The 25,281-nt window shown below is 35.1% G+C and overlaps 2 protein-coding genes across 5 annotated transcripts; both read left to right on the top strand.

The window, feature by feature from the left end:
• Nucleotides 1–1,099: 1,099 nt before the first annotated feature.
• Nucleotides 1,100–13,323, top strand: vwa7 (von Willebrand factor A domain containing 7). Of its 4 annotated transcripts, none has more exons than XM_046864607.1 (17): nucleotides 1,100–1,269; nucleotides 2,891–3,128; nucleotides 3,839–4,072; nucleotides 4,285–4,381; nucleotides 4,554–4,685; nucleotides 4,978–5,173; nucleotides 5,530–5,705; nucleotides 6,057–6,169; nucleotides 6,800–6,916; nucleotides 6,999–7,199; nucleotides 7,919–8,045; nucleotides 8,956–9,108; nucleotides 9,523–9,615; nucleotides 9,952–10,229; nucleotides 11,072–11,208; nucleotides 11,871–12,030; nucleotides 12,145–13,323. In XM_046864607.1, the coding sequence occupies exons 2-17, from the start codon at nucleotides 2,922–2,924 to the stop codon at nucleotides 12,733–12,735; spliced, it is 3,012 nt and encodes a 1,003-aa protein (XP_046720563.1). In that variant the 5' UTR covers nucleotides 1,100–1,269; nucleotides 2,891–2,921; the 3' UTR covers nucleotides 12,736–13,323. The 4 variants fall into 4 exon arrangements, with proteins under 4 accessions (XP_046720563.1, XP_046720564.1, XP_046720561.1 ...); XM_046864608.1 differs by having other exon boundaries at nucleotides 2,888–3,128; nucleotides 8,983–9,108; XM_046864605.1 differs by having other exon boundaries at nucleotides 1,101–1,269; nucleotides 2,888–3,128.
• Nucleotides 13,324–13,679: 356 nt separating this feature from the next.
• LOC124395777 (sodium- and chloride-dependent GABA transporter 3-like) lies at nucleotides 13,680–22,490 on the top strand. The gene is made up of 14 exons (XM_046864610.1): nucleotides 13,680–14,016; nucleotides 14,252–14,386; nucleotides 15,763–15,903; nucleotides 16,089–16,167; nucleotides 16,313–16,445; nucleotides 16,944–17,078; nucleotides 17,306–17,409; nucleotides 17,928–18,052; nucleotides 18,217–18,329; nucleotides 18,655–18,792; nucleotides 19,053–19,155; nucleotides 19,753–19,853; nucleotides 20,157–20,327; nucleotides 21,090–22,490. Exons 1-14 carry the CDS (start codon nucleotides 13,881–13,883, stop codon nucleotides 21,177–21,179), a joined length of 1,704 nt encoding a protein of 567 aa, XP_046720566.1. The 5' UTR covers nucleotides 13,680–13,880; the 3' UTR covers nucleotides 21,180–22,490.
• The last annotated feature ends 2,791 nt before the right edge of the window (nucleotides 22,491–25,281 follow it).

Genomic DNA, 25,281 nt, shown 5'->3' with positions numbered 1-25,281 from the left:
AGGTAATTTTATTTGGGAGTCAAGCACATTAAAAAAAATAATACTTTTATATACTGATAAAAGTATATAAAAAATAAAATACAATAATTCTTATACTAATAAATGAATAAATCAATTCTAATAATATAATAATAATATTATACCACTACTACTACTATTATTATTATTATTATTATTATTATTATTATAGTTCCTTAATTTGTTGCATGCTAAATAAGTCAAGATGACTAAATGTGAGTTATAGCCACTAAAATCTTTCTTAATTTGACATTTGTGGGGTCTCGGGGATAGAAAGTTTACAGATTTGCATAAAAATGCTTTTCAAACCCCCTTCTGTTTATCCTTCTATTATTTAGTCACATATAGGAATGTTATATTTGTCTTGAAATACAGAACTGTGTTGCCAGAACGGAAAGGCATAGAGTATAAAATCCACTGACAGAATGAATCAATATTTCTAATAATTCAAGCAAGACAACATATTGTAGGGGCGGCTGCTTTATTCTATCATCTTATTGACCCTTTCATGCCGTTCCTGCACTAAAACTAAGGTTCATTCTTTCGTCTTTGCTCACATAGTTACTGCACGCACACACACACACACACACACACACACACACACACACACACACACACACACACACACACACTTAATCAGATGTCCTTTTTAATTACTAAAAAAAAGAGCAATAGCACTTCCAATGTTACTATTAACATAAACACATTTTTAACAAAACTATAATAAAGTACTGTATACAGCACAGGGTCAGAGTACAAGTTTGACTTTTCTCTTATAAAATTTTAGTAGAGGCATCATCAGTGTGTCTTTTTCCTACAGCAGCAAAGGAAATAGATTGAACGGCTGGGGGTGGGCCTGGGCTTTGGACATACCATCCCTTAATGTATTCAATCCTTTTGTAAGAAACAAATGCACCATGCCATAATGGGGAGAGAAAGGGGCAAAGAAAGAGAAGATCTAGGGTGGTGGGAGGCACAAGAGGAAACACGGATTCCCATCCTCAAACCGGACAACCTGTGTCCCTCTCAGCACCTTTGCTTTTACAGCTGTGTGCTTCTTCTAACTTTTTAATTCATTTAAAACCACAGCAAAAGAGCATGCAGTCTACTTGTGGGTGTGAAGAACCATGGACATTTCATATGTGGGTTTATGAGTTTCCTGATCAGTGAAGTAACAACACAGCCCTCATAACTGGAGCTCAGACAGTCATCAGATCAACGAAGAATAAAAAACAGAAGAGACAATGACTGGTAAGATTTGGATTTATGGCATGTTGTATTGGGTGTTAATGTAAAAGCAAGTCCACTTTATTATTGTTAATATGTGAATATTGCTATAGGCATCTGTAAATGGTATAAAAACAAAATTAGCACGTTTTCTTCAATGTTAAATGTTTATTATCTTATTTTCAGAGCCAGTAGTTGTAAATTTTGTAAAAAAGTATAGAATAAAAAGATTTCTGATAATGTTAAAAAATTTTTTTTGGAAAAGTTAGTTATACTGTACATATATATATATATATATATATATATATATATATATATATATATATATATATATATGTATAAAAGTCTATATTAACCAATAGAAATAAATCTGCATGTGACTTGAAAATAATTTTCTGAATTTCAAGTTTCACGTTTTGTAGGTCATATGTACAGATGTCAGTAACATTTTGTACAATGATATTCTTCAGTGAGAATTAGGAATTCTTTATACTATTTGTAGTCAATATCCAACACCATTTTCTTTTTTCTTTTTCTTGAAAATGCAATTATTTACATAAATGCTTTATTTTAAATGTATAATATATGGCTTGCATATTGTTTCACATGCAAATTGTCTGAGAGTTGGTTGGACACACACACACACACAAACACACACACACACACACACACACACACACACACACACACACACACACACACACACACACACACACACACACCTTTGACTGCAAGTTCTGCATCTACAAAATGGAATTACAATTGAAGTGCTTCAACAAATCTACAGTTACTGGATGCATATATTGACTTGCATGCCATAATATACACACATCTTTTAACAATTCAAAGTTGACAACAGAATAATAGACAGGCCAGTTCACATATTTCTTTTTTTTCTGTGTCTTACACTCTGATTCTCACCACATCCTGTAGAAACCTGTCTGAACCGCACGGTAACACAGAAACCATGACAACAATCATCTAGACTAAAATGCCTTTTGAATGTAAATACCTTCTGCAAAAGCATTATATAATGTCTCCTTTGAGTATCATTTTGTGACTAAAATATTATTTACCTACATTCTATTTATAAAACATTTGTTTATGAGCATCACCTGTACTTTATTTAGCAGTGCAATTCATTTGAAAAGATTATCCCTGGTGTTCGCAATATTTAGAGTTCTGTGGAGAAATTGTGTTATTTCTGTACTTAAGTAAATTTTTTTTCAGTATTTAATACTTTTATTTAGTACTTCCTGCACCAAAATTGTTTATAATGAAAATAATTCCTGACTTTCCAGCAACGTCCCAGCTAATCTGCATTCCCCAAAAGATCCCAAAACATCTGTTTAAAGCTGGTGTGTAATCTACCTTTGAATATAAGGAACTTTCCCTCCATATTTATTTTCATTCATAAAGTGAAATTCTGTGTATGAGATCACTTTTATCGATCCTGTATGATCATTTGTTTGATTATTATTCCATGTAGTTCATCCTAACTGAAATTGAAAGATCTTTTTTTACATTATTAGCACTGGTAAATACTCATCAATAAACTTAGACAGACTTTAAAGTAAAGTACATGTTTTGATATATGATTCTTTCCTGTACATGATTGCTATCTTTATTTTTTTCTACACAGCAGATGATTTTGAGGATTAAAAGCCACTACTGAAATGAATATAATGGGTAGCATCAGTGTGTTTATTCTGCTGATTCACTACACACCTATGTGCTGGACTTTCCTGCCCGACTTCTGGTCTCGTGTGCTGACGTTGTCGTGGGACTCTTATACACACCAGTACATGACAAAGCAGGCTCTACACAATGTCACCATGGAGACTATTGCCATGATGCCTGAGCACTTTGAAGTTCACGAGCAGGTACAGTATGTGCTGCAGGACAACATTACTCAATTATCAGGTTTAGCTTGTTCCTTAGGAAAAATGTCCTATTGAGCTTCATCAGAGTAGAGTGTCAATATAAACAGTATAGTTGTTTTAAACTCCACCGAAACAATCACACAAAAGCTTTTTCCATTCATGAGGAATGTCCTGAGAGTTAGTGTGTATGTAAATGCTGGATGGGATCTGAATGAGACTAAAATCACTATTTGAGAAAATGTTAAACGTGATGCTTACTCAATTATGTTTTTATTGTGATGCTTTGAGTCATTTTTAGTTCTTTATGTAACCCCTGAACATTAAACAACACACATTTTATTGTCTATAAACATTTTTAGTATTGTTCTATTTCTAGCAAAAGTTGATATTGGCTCAAATAGCAGTCTTTGGAAATGGTAAAACTAGTATATATATATATATATATATATATATATATATATATATATATATATATATATATATATATATATATATATATATATATATTTGTTTGTCTATTTTTGGAAACATACACATTTTATGTACAGTTTTATACTATAAGAACAAATATGATCTTTACATAATTATCACCACCCTTCATATTAAACAGTTACCCATTTTTTTTTGTTTCGTTTTTTGTGCAAATTCAATAAAACTAAACAATTACTAGATAAGCATTAAATAATCTCATGTGCTTACTTTAAAATCAGGTTAACCTGGGTCGGACATTTTGGATATCCATTGGTGAGGTAGTCCGTGCCAACGCTGAAATGGACTTCCAGAGTTCTACACGATCTGACCCGGTGTATCACTTTGATTCAGAGCGAGTCGAAGAAAGCATGAAGATGATGCGGGACTTTTGGAAGCAGGCAGTGCTGTTGACTCGGAAGAAGGATTATCAGGGAGCCAGATATATAATGGGACGGCTCCTCCATGGCTTACAGGTTCAGGGACTCATTAGATCTCTTTGTTAAACATGGCAAAAAATGTACAAAAAGAAAATCACCTTTAACGGTGTACTTTGTATGTGACACATAAAATAAGGTTTTAAAAATATATATAAATAAATACATTTTAAATATACATACACTTTCTCAATCTAAATTTGAAATGCAATCAACCAAACAATGTTTCATGTATGGTCATGTTTGTATAGGACTTTTATAGCCACAGCAACTGGGTGGAAATGGGACAGCATTCTGAGTACCTTCATCTGTTAGACCCCAATGAGCCGAGCATACCTGTAGCTTCAGGTAAGCTGCACAACACAATGACCTAACCTATAAGACAAATGCAAAACACTTGATCTATACATACAATGGTAATATGTAGAGAATAAGAATTAAACACAGTTCTCTCAGTTCTCAGGTGTACAAAATATCAGTTTAACTTGAATCACCTAAATACCCTGATGCTTGGTTTCAGAGTTCACTCCTACCTGTGCTGCATGTCATCGATTCATTTGTTATAATAATTTGTTGGAAGAGCTTGTCAGGGGTGAAATGCAGCCTCTTCTGACTACTGGATATTTTGGCACTTACCCAGCAAAACCTATAGGTAAGTTTGCTCCTGAAGATCCAGATCTTATGTATGTCTGAGTATAAAGTAGAATAGCTCAATGACACATTACATCAGTCAACCTCCCATTTATCAACTTGTGTACATCAGGAGATGATTCTGCTTGTCTACAATAATAAACTACTTATGGAATTGTTAAAACTCGTTTATTCATTTGATTTTCAGACTTTTTTCAGTCTTCAAGATTGCCTTTGACCAATGAAAACTAAATTGAATATAGCATGAATAATCTTTTTCGGAAAAAGTTTTTTATTGTTTTGGTGTCTCTTAGGGAAGTGCAGCCATGGGGGTATTTTGGACAGTAGTCGTCACCAGGCAGCTGAGGGTGGCATTAATAAGGACAGCACATCCCCTCTCTTCTCCCCACACCACTTCCTTCACAAAGAGGCTGCACAGCTTGCCTCCAAGGCAACCGTCAGAGTGCTCCGTGACCTCAGAGATGAGGTGGGGCCCAAAAACTTCCTCAGGTCAGAGGTCAACCTAAATTGCTCTTCCAAACATTTCACACTGATATAACCTAGGAAAGTGGGTCCATTTTATTTGCGGTTGTAACACAGGAAACTGAATGGGCGCAAAAACTAATTTAATTAGAAATACAAAATAATAAAAAAGAAATGGAGAAAAGGTTTTTAGCCATAGACCACATGCTAGCATAGCAGCTGATAAAGCATGCATGAATAAATGATTTTGCAAAAAAAAAAAAAAAGAGCTTATCTACAGTTACACTCTTCTAAAAATCCTCCATATACTTTAATTAAAGTGCTAACAACATTTGTAAAATTATTTTATGTTTAGAACTTCTCTTATAACAATATTTTGCCAGGTTGCTAAACGTTAAACAGCCTCCAGCCCTGGTGTTTGTCATGGACACTACTGGTAGCATGTTTGAGGAGATCACAGCTGCTCGTCTCCGTGCCTTGTCCATCATTCAGGCACGAGCGAGTAATCAGGAACTTGGGCTTCCTGGCACTTTTCTACTCATCCCTTTTCATGACCCAGGTAAGAACAAAGACACGTGTACTTGTTTAGAGAAAACAGAAACTAACAGAAATTTTCGACTAAATCGTAGAAATAGTGTTTGGACACAAGTCAAGTCAAGTCAAGTCAAGTTTATTTCTATAGCGCATTTCACAACAGACATTGTCTTAAAGCAGACAGTTAATGTAAACGATGTGTATTTATCCCTGATGAGCAGCCGTGGTGACTGTGGCAAGGAAAAACTCCCTTAGATGTTATGAGGAAGAAACCTTGAGAGGAACCAGACTCAAAAGGGGAACCCATCCTCATTTGGGTGATATCAAGAGCACACAAGACATTTTTCACATTAGTATTTGTATCTCTAATTTTTAGGTGTAGGCCCAGTTATGGAGACAGATGACCCCAATGAATTCCAGGAGTTCATGGAGAATTTAATGGCTCTTGGTGGAGGAGATGAACCAGAGATGTGTCTATCTGCTGTTCAGGTATTTCTAAGATAAAGAATTTATGAAGCACCAAGAGGAATCTGATCAATTATTTTTACTAATTGTCTTTTGGAGATCTATAATGGAGCTATTTTTGTTATTTTTTACTATTTTTATGATGTTTTTTAAAAACTAGTATGTTATTTATTATCATGTTTTTTTTTTTTAGAACATCTTGATTTTGGCTTTAACAGTCAAATCAGAACTTATGAAAACAAAACTCAATAAGAAACTATGAAGATTATTACTTTATATGGACATTGATGTCTGCTGGAAGATTATGTTTCCACCAGTTATAACTGCAAAATTATAATTCCCCAAATATGGCTTTTGAACGTACAGAAACTGCATTTCAGTTTGCCACTGCTCAAATACTCTAATAAATAATCAAATGCAAGATGACAAGGAATTGCATTAAATTCTTACTTTCTAACCCTGTAAGATAATTGTGTTTTGCATTTGTTCTCGGACCCTGTTCCATTCCCCTGACCTTTATCCAGTGTTTAAACCGTCTGCTTGTCATAATGATGAAATAACGAACTGCAATATAAACTCACCACTCTGAAATGGTGTGTGTGTGTGTGTGTGTGTGTGTGTGTGTGTGTGTGTTTGTGTGTTTGTGTATTTCAGCTGGCTCTCATCCATAGTCCCCCTCTGTCTGAGATTTTTGTTTTCACCGATGCATCCCCTAAAGACAGCCACTTGTACAACACAGTCAAAGCTCTCATTTTGGAAAAACAGAGCAAGGTAACATACACAGAGTACCAGAATTGCAAAATGTATATACACAAGCCCATCAAGAAAACTTCCATCTTCTCTGTTCCACCAGGTGACCTTCCTGTTAACTGAAGACCCAAGTCAAAAAGACACCATAACCAGACGGAGGAAGCGGAGAGAAACCCTGTCTTCTGACAGATTTTCTTTGTATTCCTCTCTGTCCTCCTTATCTGGAGGGATGACCATCTTCACCACTAACAGAGATATTCAGAAAGCTTCAGCCATCATGGAAGACAGCACCACTTCCAGCAAGGTAAAAAAGAATGCTTTGGGAATATGACATTTAATAAATGACCTGAAAAAACAACAGACATACATGTATAAACAGCAGGGTTGCAAAATCTCAGGAATTTTCAAGACTGGAAGCTTTCCATGGGAATTAACTGGAATTAACAGGAAATAATGGGAATAAATTGGGAATTTACAAAATTGCAGGTTAGCCTACAACAGAGAGCTTAAATGTAGCTGAAAAAAATGATCTTGAAGGATGATTTTGGTTAAACAAGCAGATTTAATTTCAGGGGAATTTCTACGCTGCACATTCTTCAATCACATGCTCACAGCACTCTTACTGCAGGGCTGCTGAGGCCACGCCCCCTACATGCACTGTGCATTCCTCTATAAAATAACCCAGATCATTTGTTGAATACTGCACATAAAATAATGTCAAAATATGTCCATATGTATTCACATAAATTACATAAATATAACAAATGTATGTTCAAATCTTCCTTGTGCTGTGTGGAAGCTAATGTGCATCAAAATTATACTAACAAATATATCAGTCAAAAATGCCCTTTTTTCTAAAAAGATGTATTAGTTTGCATGCATGTCAGACAAAACAAAATGTGTATATTTATGTTTGTATATGCTAAATACATTATATACATTTCCCAGAATTTCTAATCAATTACCAGAATTTTAAATAAATTCCCCCAATTAGTTTTATTATTATTATTTTTTTTTCCTCAGGTGACTCTGTTTCATGCAGAAAGTGAAGCAAATTCATCACATTCCTTCACTATTGACAAAGCAGTCAGTTCTGTAAAGCTCCATATTGCTGGAAAACTCACACACTGTGTCCTCATCAATCCTACAGGTATATTTATATATATATACACACACCATAATCTCATTAAAATATAATTTGGGTAAATCAGTCTCCTTTAGGTTTTCCTTTTAATGGGAATGTATCAAGAAGATGCATGTTTCCACTCAAATAAACTTCCATAACTGAATCTCTAAAGCAGATTAAACATTAAATACATTAAATACAGGCTACAGCTCTGGGGAAGAAGTTGTTCCTTATTGTGTGTCCTGATTATCCTGTATCTTTGCCCAATGGGAGGGGCACAAACAGTCTGTGTCCTGGATGGGTTGAATCTTTGATGATGTTGCTAGCTCTCTTGTGTAGATGGCTGTCATAAACCATGCCATGGTTGGGGAGCTTGGTTCCCACAATCCTCTGTGCAGTCTTAACAATCTCTCAATTAACAATTATCTGTGTTGCAGCTTCTGCACCACACTGTAATGCCTCTGCTGAGCTTTTCTAAGTAAGAAGTGATAATGGTCCATGTTAAATCCTTTGTGATGTGCAGACCCAGGAAAACAACAATCTCCTTTGTTTTATTGGTGGTCAAAACCAGGTCACTATCCACACACCACTCAACCAGATGTTAAACCTCCTCTCTGTAGTGTGTCTTGTTCTTTCCTGAGATCATTCCTATTATTGTGGTGCCGTCAGCAAACTTCACTATGGTGTTAGAGGAGTGGATGGGTTTGCATTCATGTCAGAAATAAAATACTATGGCCAAAATCTATATGTATTGATTTTATGATATTTGTTTGCATACGAGTTTTAAATGAACATTTTTGATTAGCTGAATATTTAAATTCATATGTCTTTGTACTGTGTAAACCCAACATTATATTGGACCTCCTATAATACAGCCTATGCATGCATGATAACAAAATGTCTCCCTCTCTGTCTCGTTCTTTTTTCCTGTTAGGTGTTTATCAGTCTCTTCTTAATGAAGCAGGTCCTTTGGGTGAGCTGTATCAGTCTGAGGGTCTGTACCGAGTCAGGCTTCTACCGCCGATAGAACCTGGTCAATGGAAGCTCAATGTCATATCACACAGACCAATCACATTAAATGTCTTAGGTAAGCAACTCTGACAATTCTACAATTAAGGCTCACATTTTTATACCTTTTTGATTGTATAACATTAAAACACATACAATTTTATTTTATTTGGTCACAGGCAACTTTACATATAAACCAGTAATCTAAAACAATTATAATAAACATTAATTCATACATGTATCTTAATTCTAATATTAAAATATTATGCTAAATCATTTTTTCTGCCTTTTTTTGGTACTTTTCTTTATAAATAAAAATAATGTAAAAGAAAAGTATTTCTTTTAAATAGTCACTAGACTGGAAATACACACATGTGAGATGACTTGATTTCTAGATGTCATTCACACAACAGTAAACAAAATCAACCTGGTAATAACCATATTCTTTAAACAATCCATTATCATAACACAGGATTTATATTTTATCTCCTAGGAGAAAGCACACTGGACTTTTTCTATTACTTTGCAGTAGAGGCAAATGAGACTCATCCAGGGCTGCGTAGATTAGAAGGCAGTCCTATTGCAGGTAAGCTATTGCAGGTAACTGAAATCTAATGAGACATTTATCTAAATATAATTCTTTAGAAAATTTAATGACACCATCATTTTTTTAATCAGTTGTTTTTATAAATATAACACTATATTGACAAAAGTATCGAGACACCTGCCTTTACCTTATACAGTTCTTCCCCAATGTCTTGTACAAAGTTTTATATATATATATATATATATATATATATATATATATATGCATGCTGTATATACACAGTATATGTTTAACTGTTTTTTTAAAGAACAACTTTAGGAGAATTACTTTACAGAAATTAAATAGCTTTGAGTTTTGTCATTTTCTTCTCAATAGGTGTACCAGCATTCTTAGTGGTAGCTGTAACAGGCCTGTCTACCAGTGATGAAGCAATTTTTAGTCATGTGACCTTGCTAGGCTCCAATGGGGAAAGCTTTCAGAAGATATTACTAAATTCCTCGACTTCCAACTGGTCAGGAGAGGAGCTGGTGGGCTTCATTGAGTCAGTACCCAGGAAGCCCTTTAGTGTGCGACTCTGTGGGAAAGACCGAACTGGCAATGAACTTGAGAGAGTTTCCACTGAAATGGTTCAGCCCACTTATGTACATATTATGGTAGGTCTCTACACTGTACACAAAAAAACATTCAAAATATACATTAATATATAAATAAACTTTATAATTGAGAAAATTAACTCACCATCTAAATGAGGCAATATGAAATATTGAAATAAATAGAGATTTATATAACATTTAATTTAAATACATTTATTAAATAACATTATTAAAGCTCTATCACAATGACATTGTCCTGCAAGCTAATGATACCTGATACAAAAATCTTAACAGTGTTCCAAAGGTGGAAAGAAACAGTCATATGACTTTACAAAAACTCATATGGTCTCATTTTACCATAAACCAGCGTTGCAGTAAAAGTTAGATTACTGTTTAGCAAATTTAAGGTGCTTATGTTTCTGGTTGGTTGTACATGTTATTGGATAATTATTGCCATAACAATAGATATGGGCTTTTTCAGTTGTGTGGATCATTTTTGTAGATATTTTCCGTTTTATGAAGGTCAGCACACTTTTGTTTTACTTAAATTGTGTGCTTTCTAATGTTCCTCAGGTTGGTGAATGACTAAGGAAACCTGAGCCCATATTTATATTTCATGGATGGCTGCCTAAGAGCGGTTAAATATATAGGAGACCTTAACATAATACAAAAATATAAGAACATAAATTTTTTTAATAAGGTACATAGGAGTAATTTTGACATTTTATTCTGTAAACAAATTTGGAGGGTTGCCTATATTCATATTTTTACTGCAAATTAACCACAAGAATACAGTATTTCTTGCAATACCTTCTTTAATAATAGGGCCAATAATTCTGGATCTGTCGGTAAATGAGCTTAGCAATTATATTTTACATTCCCTCTCTTTCTTTCTCTCTCAGATTCTCTCAGCACCTCATCTTCTTCCAGGCCATCACTCCACAGTTTTGTTTGAAGTGTTTAACAATGGTCCTGCTCGTCATTTTATAGTGACTGCTGAAGATGACCGTGGCTTTCTTTCACATGGCAAACACCACAGGTAGGAGTTAAGGGTTGTAGCTAACAATGGTTTACATTAATGTGCTCAGACACATTTATGATCATTTCTATAGAAGCAAATAATACAGAGACACTTGTAGGTTAAGCGATCTACATATCCAAAAGTAACACAAAAAGTCCTGACATTAAAAAAAAAAATTGTTAATTATCAAAGGACAACAAATGATGTTTAATAACTTTCAGAAGGATTTCTTTCCTTAAAATCTCAATAACTTTTTAGCTAGTTATGACTCAGCAGTTAATACAGAAGCTTTACGCTAGTTACATTACATGCAGGTGTAAACACTCACTCATTATCCATTTTGTTCTCTGTGACTCTTTGGAGTGGTAGCTCAGTGGTTAAGGCTCTGATTAGAAGGTCGGGGTTTCAAGCCTTGGTATTGCCAAGCTGCCACTCTTGGGGCCTTGAGCAAGGCTCTTAACCCTCTGTGCTCTAGGGGTCCATTGGTGAGATGTACTGTTAAGTGAACTGCTCATTAATGGGTGTTTAAATGTGGAACTGTTCACACCAATTGTAGTCCTGAGCCATTGTAGCAGACTTTTTATATTAATCACAGTCAAAATCCATCCTCATAGTTTGTTTCCCCCTAATTCAGCCCCATTTTCTAACAGTGATCTGTTTTGCTCTGCTCTGTAATGCAGGTTGTTTATTGGAGAGAGAGGATCTATGAGGGAGGAGGTCAAGCTGAGGACTCCTCACTCCACCCAATTAGGTCAGACATTGACATTGACACTGACAGTCCAGGCATGTGACTCGCCAGATGCAAACTATGCTATTGTATATCTTCTGGTTTTACCAGAGGTGAGAAAGATAAACTTTACACTATATATTTCTTTAAACAGTGTGACATATAGAACAATGTATAATCATCATAATAAAATGATATCTATCAAATAAACCTTTCTGTCCACTTAGGATCCTGACACGTCTCCTCCATCATGTTCTTTGATGCGTGTGAAGTCAGACTGTCCTCCCCTTCCTCAATGTTTTCTTGGTAACTGGAGTGTCTTCCTGACAGTGAAGGATAGGGGTCACTCAGGCCTGGCTAGCATACAATTGGTTGTAGGACAGGGTACCCTAATGATTCTCTATGATGAGGCCACTGGGAAAAATAAAAACTCTATGATGCAGCCCCATGAGGAAACATATGTAAGCCCCCTGAGACAGATCCATGATGAAGAAATGAGGCATCAGCAGAGACACTCAGCACAGCTTAAGCAGAGAACTTACAGACCAGCAAAAGACACATTAGTGTTGGGTGACCCTCCAGTGAACATTAGTGAATGGGCTGAGAAAAAGCACATAACGCTTTACTATACATCCGACTGCTGTGTTCCTCAGGCAGAGTTGGTTGTGTGGGATGGAGCAGGCAATATGAGAAACTGCAGCCTGACAGCCAGCCAACAGAGGGCACTAAGAGAGAAAAACAATGCAAGTGGTATCACATATAGGCTTCTCATTCTACTTTCATGGACCGTGTTAGGACTGGAAACAAGTTGTACATAGCAGGGATAAAATTTCACCCCAAAGTGCTTTAAAATAAGTTAAATAGATTAAAATACAAAAAAATTATTAATGTGTAACATGGTAGCCAAATGCATACTGCAACAGCTTCAGTTCAGTTTCTTCTGGGTTTCCTCTGGGTTCTCTGGTTTCCTTTGATCTCTTAGAAAACATGCCAGTAGGTGTGAATATGCATGTGCATCTTATCAAGATTGAAATAATGTAAATTCATTTGAATTCCCTGTGTCGATTACATGTTTCCCTTCTTTAAATAAATACATTTCTATTTTTAAATGAAAAGTAACTAAAATACAGTTTTTAAATATTATTTTTGGCCAAATAACATGTTTAGTTTGGAGATTTACATAAAAAAGATATGATTAAAAAAATCTGTAGTTGAAATTTTAAATGTTTTATGGTCTTTTTTTTGTTCTCTATTTATTTTTAAATTTTATGGGTTTATCCTCGAATAAATGTCAAATGCTAAAAAATAGCTTATCTGGTGAAACTGGTAGAGAACCTTTGCCAGCTGGTGAGTTATTTCCAGCTTATTTATCATTTTACAAAATTGGTCAATAAATTATTGAGACTGTCTAATCGATAGTGTTTTGTATTTCCCCCCTCAAAAACTAACCTTTCTATTATAAAAATATTCTGCCAGCACAAAGACAAGATAAAACAAAAAACTAATAATAATAGATAAAAACAGTGTCTTTTAGACCTTGAAATGTGTTTTTATTCTGCGTATGTTCCTCCACATGCCCATAATCGACACCCAGTCATCAGCTGTTGTTAGGGGTCCAAGTAAAATTTTGTTGCCAAAGTCAGTATTCTATTAAAAGATTATACTCTGTTTGTGTCTTTGTTATAAACATATAACAGGTGTCACAGCTCACCATACTCCACTTTGTGTTTTCAGTTCAACTTTAGCCACACCCCTTCACAGTTAAACCTGTATCTCATAATTAGATTCAAGGTGACTTGTGTGTATACACAACTGGTCGCTTCTTTCTTTTCAAAGTCTGGAGAAAGTATAGACTAGAGCTCAAGTTTAAAAGTCAGCTGTGGGGAGGCGACGAAATCCAAAGAGACGGCAAGAAAGTGTTATAATTCAGGCAGCATAGCAGGAGACAGGATTTCATGAAGAGATGTTGAAAAACAGAAAACTAGAGGCGAGAGGACTATGGGAGAGTAAAAATGAATTCCTTCTGGCAGTGGCAGGAAACATAGTGGGTCTGGGTAATGTTTGGAGATTTCCCTACCTCTGCTACAGGAATGGAGGAGGTAAGAGAACTGAAAAAATATACTGTATGTTGTTTATTGTTTATCCATTTATCATTTGTTGTATAGGTGATTTATTGTGATTGTCGTGTTTTAATTTTCTAAAACATTAAAATATAGAAACCAGATTTAAAAAATGTACATCTATGTGCAACTGATTGCTCCATTTAGAGAATAAAGTCAAAATCTTTTCATTTGTTAACTAATTTAGAGTTTGGCATTATTACTATGTCATTAGGGGTGTTTTTGGTGCCTTATTTGGTGCTTGCGGTGACCTGTGGTTTGCCCTTATTCCTCCTGGAAACTGCTATGGGGCAGTACACACAAGAGGGAGGCATCACATGCTGGAAACAAATCTGCCCACTGGCTCAGGGTAAGTAACATAAGGGTGCATTGTTTTCACAAGTTACCTCTTAGATTTGTATTCAAGGTCAGCATGTGAGAAATATTTATTGTGAAGTACTCAACTTGAGTGTGCCCTGAACTTCATTGTTGTGCTGCTTCATGCAGAATAATGTTAACGTTGGTCACTCTTCAGCATTTTGCTCCTCTTTCTGAAAACATATTGCATTTTCTGAAAACTAGAGATAAAGTTTTTTCCTAAAAAAGATAGGAGAGGCTTTCAGATATCCAGATGAGTTGACACAAAGGCATGCACGAGTTTCTGATTATCAGCAGTTGGGAAAATGTCAAGACCTTGGATATGTTTTCAGGTGATAAAATGCTGGTTTTCAGACATGACTCATGTGGGTCCTGAAGCTGAGGTCACTTATAAAAATAACTCCTAGGTTTACAGATAGGAAGATGTCACGCGGGGATCAAGAGACGGAAACCGGCGTAACACTTAAGAGGTTTAATAGTCTTTGGGGAAACAAACAACAGCTAGGAAGCAACAGTACCGTAAAACGGGTATAGTCCTTAGAATGAACTGTAGGACGGATGGTGAGTGAGTGCGAACACGGGCTTTAAGTAGGGAATGAGATGATGAGAAACAGGTGAAGGTGGTTAGTATGTGGGCGAGGCGCTGCGAGCGTGCTGAGTGCTGGGAGAAGGCATAGCCCTGACAGAACATCAGTTAAATAAGCATGATGTTTTTTCTGCACTTCATTTCCAATAGCAAGAATTTCATTTTTATCATTGTTGAACTTTAGTATTATGACACATCTTGAACCTTATGTTCAACACAGCAAATTTCACAAGGGCTTTGGGAATTAGCTGTTGAGTCAGATGTGTTAAAAACTGATAATGTGAACCCTGCACAGGATGAATGCGATATTCCTTTTTTATAGCATTTACCAATAATGAACTGAATTGACATCTATAAACAGTAATCCGAAATATACAAGTATTGTGAACGCTCAAATATCCCTTTTTAAACTATGGGCATTAAAAATGAGGTGTTCCTCATTTCCCATAACAGTTTCTACTCATCTGGAAAGGCTTTACACTGTGGTTTTGGGGATTTGTGCTCATTTAAACACAAAAGCATTAGTGAGGTCGAGCTCTGATGATGCCTTGGTACACCATTTCCACATGGGAGCTTACTTTGTTCAGGGAAATCATAATGCTCAAGTGACATTCAAGACAATTGTGTGCTTCCAACTTTGTGGCCACAGTTTAGGAAAGGACCAAACGTAAATATCAGGTGTTCACATACAGAATTTTTGGCTATATTGTATACCTTACCTATGTATTGTTAGGAAATCTTCCCTGTGCAATGTACCTTACTGGCTTTATGTCCTGTTTCAGGTGTTGGCTATGCAGGTCAGGTGATTCAACTGTATGGCTGCATGTGCTATATCATAATCCTGGCATGGGCACTGCTGTACTTGGTCTTATCTTTCAAATCTCAACTCCCTTGGGCGACTTGTGACAACGCCTGGAATACAAGTATGAAATGGAACCAAGAGTGGCTTTAATTGATGAAACTGATCATAGCTGTCGTATAAGCAGTGCTACATTAATTTGTGAAAATAAATAACTGTCAAAACAGGAACACATACATATATACAGTATGCAGACATTATTGAGGTCATAAAGGCAAAATTGTGTAAGGCATACCTCTCTTTTTTCAGACAGCTGCATTTCTGTTGTAAATAATGCCAACTGGACAAGACAGGTCAACTCAACATCTGCAGCTACTGAGTTTTGGGAGTAAGTGTCATATACGGTACATGAAAACATAGCATAGCTTTGTGTCATTTTAACCCATAGTGTTAACTTAGATGGACTATTTGGTATAATGATTAACTACAGAGAATATTATGCTACTAGTTATTTCCTTTATATTATTGTACAGGCGAAGAGTGCTTACTATCTCTAAAGGTATTGATGAAGTCGGTGACATCAACTGGGAGATTCTCTTGTGTCTAATTGCAATGTGGATTATATGCTATTTCTCTATATGGAAAGGAGTCAAGTCTACTGGGAAGGTGAGTGCATACATGACTTCCAAAGTGGACTGCTGAATACATTTTCTTACCATTAAAACAGTAGCGAGCTTTCTGGCTCAGGGAAGAAGGATTAGGAGGAAGATGACAAAAAGTTTACTTTGACTGGCTTTATTGCCCACTTTCACCCACTTGTTTCTTTAAACATATGTCTTAAAGCTGATATCCATACATGCATACATGCATGCATACATACATACATACATACATACAAACAAAAATATATACATACATACATACATACACACACATACCTATTGGAAGCAATCACACACTCAAAGGTGTGTGTGTGTGATCATTAATGCTTGTTTCCTTTGGCTCCTCCCTTCATTCACAAACTGGCCCTTATATATGTGCGTGCTACCACAAAAACCATTAGAGTCTCTAAACTCTTTGTTCTGCATTGTTCTAGTTCGGGTTTCTAATATAATTATTTTTGAGATAATGTTATTTAATGTGTTTTCCATCCACTGCTCTGAGGTGGTGTATTTGACAGCTACATTGCCCTATGTGATGTTACTGATGTTGCTGATTCGTGGATTGACTCTGCCTGGAGCTATGCAGGGTGTTATTTTCTACCTGTATCCAGACTTCCAGCGACTGTTGGACCCTCAGGTGGAACAATCACACAACATGCAAACAGACACATATGTGTCATGGAATATTGAATTTTGCTATAGGATCACTTTATTCACAACAAAACTTGGATACATTTTGATAGTTATGCAATTTAGAATGACTATTTCTTTAGGTTGTGAATATTTGTTAATGCCAAAGTTAATTACAAGCCCCCTTAAGGAAGTAAATATAGTCGGTTAACATCTCTGTGTTTGCGTGTGCAGGTATGGATGGAGGCAGCCAGTCAAATTAGCTACTCTTACAGTATAGGTGTGGGAATATTGACTGTGCTTGGCAGCTACAACCAAAACAACAACAACTGCTACAGGTAACTGGAACATTTTGTAAGAGAATATTTCTCTCATATTTAGCTTTGAAAATAATGATAACAACGTTTTATACTAAACTAAAACAATCTTGAGATCATTGAAAATAAGGCACCATTAATAAACTAATTTACAGTTATTTGTTACAGTGATTATATCAATAGGTATAAACAATGAAACCTGATCAAATAAAAATTAAATACCACAAACTGATTTAATATGCCAATAGTTAACGTGACCAGAATATCGCATCATAATGCTGGTGGCTTAATGATCATCATCATAAATCTCATAACCTTTTTGATTATTGATTGATTGGTTAATTGATTGTTAACAGATGTAAAAATTAACGATCCGATAAAAAATACATTTATCTTGGAAATTTCACCTTTGAATAAAAATGTATATTGGTTACTATGCTAAAGTATGAAAAAAGAATAATGTAGTCATTAGAAACTTGCTTAGCTGGGTATGAGTATTAACTTATTTGAGTGCACATATTTATGTATTTGTGCTCCAGAGACTGCTTTTGGCTGTGCCTGCTGAACAGTGGTACCAGTTTTGTTGCAGGCTTTGCAGTTTTCTCAGTATTGGGCTTCATGTCACATGTACAAGGTGTTCCTATAGAAGATGTGGCAGAGTCAGGTATTACGTGTTCGAAAAAGTATAATTAATAATGTATGAATAGTAATGTATGTATGCAGTGTGTGTATATATATATATATATATATATATATATATATATATATATATATATATATATATATATATATATATATATATATATATATACATTTCTATTCCCACAGGTCCTGGCTTAGCTTTTGTAGCTTATCCTCAGGCAGTGGCTTTGATGCCTCTGCCTCAGCTGTGGGCTGTGTGCTTTTTCATAATGATAATTCTACTTGGTCTGGACACACAGGTGCATGTACACACACCCATACACATTGAGCACAATTTCATGAACATGAATGTAATTACACTGAATATCAACATTGTGGAATTGTTTTAGCCACAAGCCTAATTGAATTGCTACATGTTTCTTCAAGGATACAATGTCTTATTGTCTTATGCTATTATTCTTTCTCTTCTTGGTCACCTCTTCCTTTTTACCCTTTTACTTTTGCTTGAATGTTTTCCATTTGATCATCATACCAATTAGTAACCTGAATTCTATTTAAACGTAAGACATAGGTTTGAATAGTTAAACTGTTTAAATATATTGCTGCACTTGTGCTGCCTTCCAGTTTCTTGCGATGGAGGTGGTCATTACTTCAGTGACGGACGTGTTTCCGAAAGTGCTGCGTAGAACTGGATGCCGAGAGATCTTCCTGCTTCTTTTCTGTATTGTCTGCTTCTTCAGTCAGTTGATCATGGTCACAGAGGTGGGGACAGTAATAAAATAAAAGAAACAGAAAGTAACCTGCTAGTCACTGCTGTCAAAATATGGTTAAAGACGTCAAGTTGCATTTGAGTCTCTTCTTTTGGCTATGTATGCTAATAAAGAAAGACTTTTATTTGAGAGAATTTAGATAGTGGCTATAAGCATATAATCATGGTTTCCTTTCCATTCATCAGTCTCAAGGTGTTTTTACTTTGTCTCACACTCGGATCTGCATTTTACGTATGTAATTGTGCCTTGCAGGGTGGTATGTACGTGTTTCAGCTGTTTGACTACTACGCCTGTAATGGAGCCTGCATCTTCTTCCTTTCTGTGTTTCAGTGTCTAGCAGTGGGCTGGGCCTTTGGTGGGTCACAAACACCTCACATATTAACTGCCCTCTCAAATAAAACTGTCAAAATAATCAATTATTAATGTAATTAATTGGATAATTAGCTTGTCATGCCTAGCGAATATCCATGTGCCTTTCAGAAAAACTTAAATAGAAAATGAGAATAAGCTCAAAGAGGAAGTTCTAAACTCGTGTAGGGTCAGAGTGTCCACTAGTGGTGTGGGGTGGGAGTGTCCAAGTTGGATATTACACTTGTAATGAATATTGATACTAATTTGTATTTACAATCATGGCAACTTTTTTAAATATTGTGCCCTGAGTTAAAAAAAAAGGCTGTGGTTTTCAACCAGTCTTTCAGCCAATCTTTCAACCAGTTATAGATACAGATCTTTTTATTTAAAACATTTAGCTACAGAATACAAAACCAAAACTTATTATGTAAAACGTATTATCTATAGTGTAATTTACTTTTCAATAATTGCACTGTTAACACTTCCACATTAAGAAATGTAGAGAAAAATATAATATAAAACCTAAACCTTTTGCTGAATGGACTTGCTGTACTTTAACACGTCTATAATTCACCTTGTTTGTATTCTGTGACTTTTTTAGGAGCTGAACGAATGTGTGATGTCATTGAAGACATGACAGGGTCATACCCCAATGTCATTTTTAGGCTGTGCTGGAAATACATTACTCCATTTCTTTTGCTGGTAAGCTTTTGGTTGTGAAGCCACTTGTTACCTGATGTATGCACACTTTCAGATAACGAATAAGAATTGAGTTAAATTGTAGAAAAGAAGCCACACAATTGCACATGACTGGGTACCACTGAACTTACACATTATTTTATTTTTTAAATATCAGTTACAGATTTGATATTTACATGTTTCTTGGTCATTGAAAATATTCATCTTTACACAAACACAACATTACTGCTGCCAGATATCAGTTGTGGGCTTTAATTGTGTTTAATTGTGTAATAGTTATTTGTTAGTTTCTTCTTTTATCCCAAGGTATCTTTCATATATTCTTTGGTGGAGTATCAGCCTCTGACATATAATCGCTGGTATGTGTACCCAGCCTGGGCATATGGGCTGGGCTGGCTGATGGTTCTGTCCTCCATCCTTGTGGTTCCTGCGTATGCATTGTTTTGCTTATTGAAAGCTAAAGGATGCCTTAAACAGGTGAGAATAGATACATATGCAACATTTTTGCACTTTTTAACATAAACACATCATATATTTTCTACTTTGCTGATGTTCTTAAAAAACAAAAAAAAACAAACTGCTAATAAGTTTTTTTATAAGGAAAAAACCCAAAAGTCTTTTACAAGTATGAACAAAATGTTCAATACAGCACTTTAATTTCACTAAGAATTATTATTATCCAGTGTAAAGGTTTGTGTAGGCCGATATCAGCTGTAGAACATTGTATCTAGAAAGCAATGGAAAATTAATAAGGATGATGATATGTCTTTTTGAATTTGTCTTAAAGTTATATATTGTATATTTCTGCCTCATGGTTTTTCAGTGTCTGGGTTGGTTTTTCTCTAGTTTTTTTCCACATAAATACATCACAGTAGGGAAATTGTCTACTGTAAATTGGATCTAGCTGCAAAATTTATGAATCTGTGTGAATAGACTAGCATCCCATCCAGGCTATGTTCCTGACTTTCGTCTAGTGTTTCTATGATATGATCCAGATCCACTACAACATTGCTTTGGAAATTTTGTTTCATGGCTTTAATAGGATGTAATTAGTAGGTATAAAAAGAAAGAAGAAACTATATTCAATTAAATATAAGCTTTATTTATTTTTGAATAGAGAAAAAAAGGTATGGGTTTGCGTGGAGGTCTTTAAACAATGGATACTGTATTTCCTCTGCAACTGTTTTTTTTAGGTTACTAAATAAATAATATTAAGAAACATCTTATTGTTTTTCACAGCGCTGGTGCCAACTGTGCAGTCCTGAGACCAACGTGCCTTTGACCCAGAAGCAGAGAGCAAAAATACATTTAATAACATCAGCTGTTTGACAAATCCAGCAGCCATGAAGACTGTACACTACATAATATATACTATTTACATTACAGAATAAATTGTGCCACTGTTTTTCATATACAAGTGGAAGAAATGAGGTGTTCTAATTTTATAAACGGATGACTATTACTCTGAATGATCAGAAATCAAAATGCATTACCAGTAAGTTAGAGTATTTTTTTAATAATGTTAAAAAAGATTATTATTATTATTTTAATCTTAAAGAGTAGAAATTACAAACATGGCATACATTTAGCTGAATCTGAATACAGTGACAAGCAAAAAGGCTCCTAAATGTGTAACATCAGTTTGTATTCAGAAAATAGATATTATTTTTGTCCTAGAAAGTGTTCACATTTTGGTAACAATATCGATCATTATATTATCGTGTGTACGTGTGTGTCTGATTTATCAAAATCATTAGTTGCAGCCTTAAATGATACAGATATACTGGATATATGTATATATCTTCCTTGAAAAAAAATTGTCCGATTCATGCATTTCACAGTGTTGTTAAAACAATGGGATTTGGATTGCTGGAAACTAGAAATATTTCTTCCATTACAGAAACTTTGATGTCTGCAAAAAGGTGCTGAAACAACATACTGAATCTTTTCTACCTTACATTAGTTCATTACACATAACTGAAACTACTTTTAACCTTAGTCTTTGTGTGATTATTGGCAAGGGTTTTATATTTTTGTCTAAAAAGCTATGCACCACAGATATCATCCTAAAATTAAAGCGCTACTTATTTTAATCATCACTGAATTAATCTTGCAGCAGTCTCACTATTAGAACCTGTTTTTTATAACAACTCCAGAAAAATAAAAAAGCTACCAACTATTTTTTACATATATAGTGCGTTTGTCACAAAAATGTTTTATGTAATATTCCTAAAACTATTTGAATTTGGCAAACTCTCTAATTTAGTAATACTTCAAATTGCTAATTTAATAAAATCTAAAAAAGATTATTCTGGATGAACCCCCAAGTTGTCACAGGCCAACTCAAGGAAGAAAATTAACCATTTATGTAACAAAATAGCATTACACAGATTTGTTGGGAAAAAAAAAAAACACAAAGTGAATTCATTTTAATATAAAATCTGATTGTAAACTGGATTTATTTTTACTTTTATCACAGTTTTAGCTGCGTCAAAGATTAGTAACAAAACTGACTTTGATGCATTGTTACTTTTTTGCAGCATCAGCTTTAATTTTTTTCTCCCACATTTATTGTGTGTGGCTGTTTTTTCTTTATTGACTGTAATTAAAATCACATTTTTGAAAGTTAGTAGTGCCCCATTTTGGGAAAAGGTTACGTTTGTAATTTTTACTGTTGGCTACCAGATGGCGCCATGACATAGCGCTGTGCGAGAGGTAGAGTTTTCTATAGAGTATTATACTGTGTGTGTTTGTGTGTGTGATAAAGGTAAAAAAAAGGTTACAAAATCCATTTACTATCACTTTTTATATTACCATAAAAACAAATTTGTGTTTTTTCCCTCAAATATTTTTGACATTGGCAATTAAAAAGGTTTAAATCATGGATTGTTTTTTAAATTTACTACCGTATTTTCCGGACTATAAGCCGCTACTTTTTCCCCACTCTTTGAACCCCGCGGCTTAAATGAAGCGGCTAATTTATGGATTTTTCCTGGGTTTTTCCCGGTTTCACAAGCTTCATGCCAAAAAACTGAACCCCATAACATGTGACCAATGAAATTTCAGAACGGGTTCAGGTGAACCAATGAAACTCTTTATATTAAATCAGATGCCGCACCACATCATAAATATGGATGATGTTCCTCTGACGTTTGACCTGCCGCTCACTCGGACTGTCTACAGGAAATGTGAATCATTCGTCACGCTGAAAACAACCGGGCATGAAAAAACGCACTTTACCTGTGTTCTGAGCTGCACGGCATCGGGAGAAAAGCTTCACCGATGGTGATTTTTAAACGCACGACGATGCTAAAAGATAAACTCTTGAGAGAAATAGTTGTGAAAGGAAGGAGGAAGACAGTGAACAATGACTTTCTTGGTAGGCTACTGTTTAGATACAAGCCGTGTTACAGACACTGTCTTTCATTAAAGCCTGTGTAAAGTTCATTAGTTTTAGTGTAGACACCTGCGGCTTATTTATGTTCAAAATAAAAATCTTTGTCAAATTCAGTGCGTGCGGCTTATATATGGGTGCGCTTTATAGTTTATAGAAAATTACGATAGTTTTAGTATCAGAACTAAGGTTGATTAACAGATTTAAGCAAAATTTATAGCAGTTTAATTTAGTGGATCATAGTAAAATACAGAGTAAGCTATGCTAGGGATATTGCCCACAGTGAATCGCTGATGTAGCGAAATCTTTAAAATCATAGTTTCAAAATATATGTCAATGTAAGGTTAGCTACCGAGACTCATTCCGTTTGCTGAAACACAGGGAAAGTTACGGTCAAACTAAAACTGAATTCTGGCCTTGGGTGGAGGAAAAAGTCCAGAAAAAAAATCAAAGAGTCGCTGGCGGATTTTAGTGCTTGATTTGAGACTTGGGGCATAAGTAAAACAAATGTTCACTGATTAGAAAAAATCGTAACGGTACAGTTTTTTTTTTTCATATCTAAGTAACGAAAGGACATAGTGAATAAATGTGTTGCGCTGAAGGTTTAAATTTTGCCTTTTTTATATTTATTTATTTATATTTTGAATAAAAATGGTCAAACAGAAATGCGTGCTGCATTATTCGCGCGTTAATAAAATTAGTGCCGTTAAAATGAACTTGACAGCCCTAATGAATATATTAATACAAAACTAATTATAAATTTAGTTTTCTAATGAATGTATCCAGGCTGAACATCCACCATATAGAACACAAGCAGAGTAAAGATGATGATCAGGTGATCAGGAATGTCTCTGTAATCAGTCATGTTTATATCACTGACTCCCTCTGTCTCATCCACGTTAACCCCAGACTTTTTGTTGCCCTCTGCTTTGCTCATTGTGAGCTTTGTAAACTAGTCTACATCTGTGGTGTGTGAGGTTGATGAGCTAAAAATGGCGCAATGAGAAGAAAAAATATTGACATTTCACCAAATAGATTAAAACCAAAGTAACGAGCCTGTTTTCAAAATGTAATTAATGGAAAGTACAGATATTTGTGTAGAAATGCAATGAGTGAAAGTAAAAAGTTGTCAGAAAAGTAGTAGCGAAGTAAAGTACTGATACTACAAAAATCTACTTATGTACAGTAACGAAGTATTCGTAATTCGTTACTTCCCACCTCTGTCAGGTGGTAATAATGTTATGCCTGATCGGTGGCAATAAAGTTAGGCCTGATTGGTGTACGTGCTCACTCTGTTTTTTTTTTTTTTTCTGATTGGAAAGTTATGGTAAAAAACCCAGCTTCACAAAGATGCCATTGTTGGACTCTTTCCAGAAGGCCATTAATTCCCAAATGTGTAGTTGTCGTCAAAGGCCAAGCAGTGGCAGATTGGGCTGAGATTTGAACACATTTATTTCTTTATTATCCAGAGCCCAATTCCTTAACCACTAATCTACCACCTCCCACAGATTATTATTCATACAATAGATTTATTATTCAGTGAAGTATCTAAGAAAATGTTTTCAGAAAACATCACCCAATGTAGTGGTCTGAACACTGAAGGTCTGAATATTAATATCAAATTCTCACTGCATGTATAAAACCTTATTCTGAATACAGGAGAAATAACTGTATTCATGTTTTGGTTAAGAGCCATCAGAACGGCTTCATTGAGCATAGATCTTTAAAAATATACTGGATGGAAACACACTGTTTTGCCAAAAGGTTTTGAATGTAAATGACTGTAATATGCAAACATGAAATATACTACATATGTGAGAATTAGAAGCAGGATATGTAACATACAGAAAGAGAGAGAGAGAGAGAGAGAGAGAGAGAGAGAGAGAGAGAGAGAGAGAGAGAGAGGTTTCTTTTAAATGATTGGTTCAGATATCAGGAACCCAGCGATAAGAAGAAGAAAGTAGAAGAAGATACAGCGGAGTACATCCAATAATAGAAAAAGCTGAATAGTTACAGGAAATACAAATGCACGAAGAG

Source organism: Silurus meridionalis, chromosome 13 (assembly GCF_014805685.1).
Source record: "Silurus meridionalis isolate SWU-2019-XX chromosome 13, ASM1480568v1, whole genome shotgun sequence".
Lineage (NCBI taxonomy): Eukaryota > Metazoa > Chordata > Actinopteri > Siluriformes > Siluridae > Silurus > Silurus meridionalis.
This window is presented reverse-complemented; position numbering and strand designations above follow the sequence as displayed.

What these genes read in the sequence shown, in the direction of transcription:
- vwa7 (XM_046864607.1), top strand. Translation starts at nt 2,922, where the DNA reads ATGAATATAATGGGTAGCATCAGTGTGTTTATTCTGCTGATTCACTAC. An exon ending in GAGCATACCTGTAGCTTCAG is followed by an intron (nt 4,382 to 4,553) that starts GTAAGCTGCACA and finishes GCTTGGTTTCAG; the next exon opens with AGTTCACTCCTACCTGTGCT. An exon ending in TTTTGGAAAAACAGAGCAAG is followed by an intron (nt 6,917 to 6,998) that starts GTAACATACACA and finishes CTGTTCCACCAG; the next exon opens with GTGACCTTCCTGTTAACTGA.
- LOC124395777 (XM_046864610.1), top strand. Translation starts at nt 13,881, where the DNA reads ATGTTGAAAAACAGAAAACTAGAGGCGAGAGGACTATGGGAGAGTAAA. An exon ending in AGAAGATGTGGCAGAGTCAG is followed by an intron (nt 18,053 to 18,216) that starts GTATTACGTGTT and finishes CTATTCCCACAG; the next exon opens with GTCCTGGCTTAGCTTTTGTA. An exon ending in TACTTGGTCTGGACACACAG is followed by an intron (nt 18,330 to 18,654) that starts GTGCATGTACAC and finishes GCTGCCTTCCAG; the next exon opens with TTTCTTGCGATGGAGGTGGT.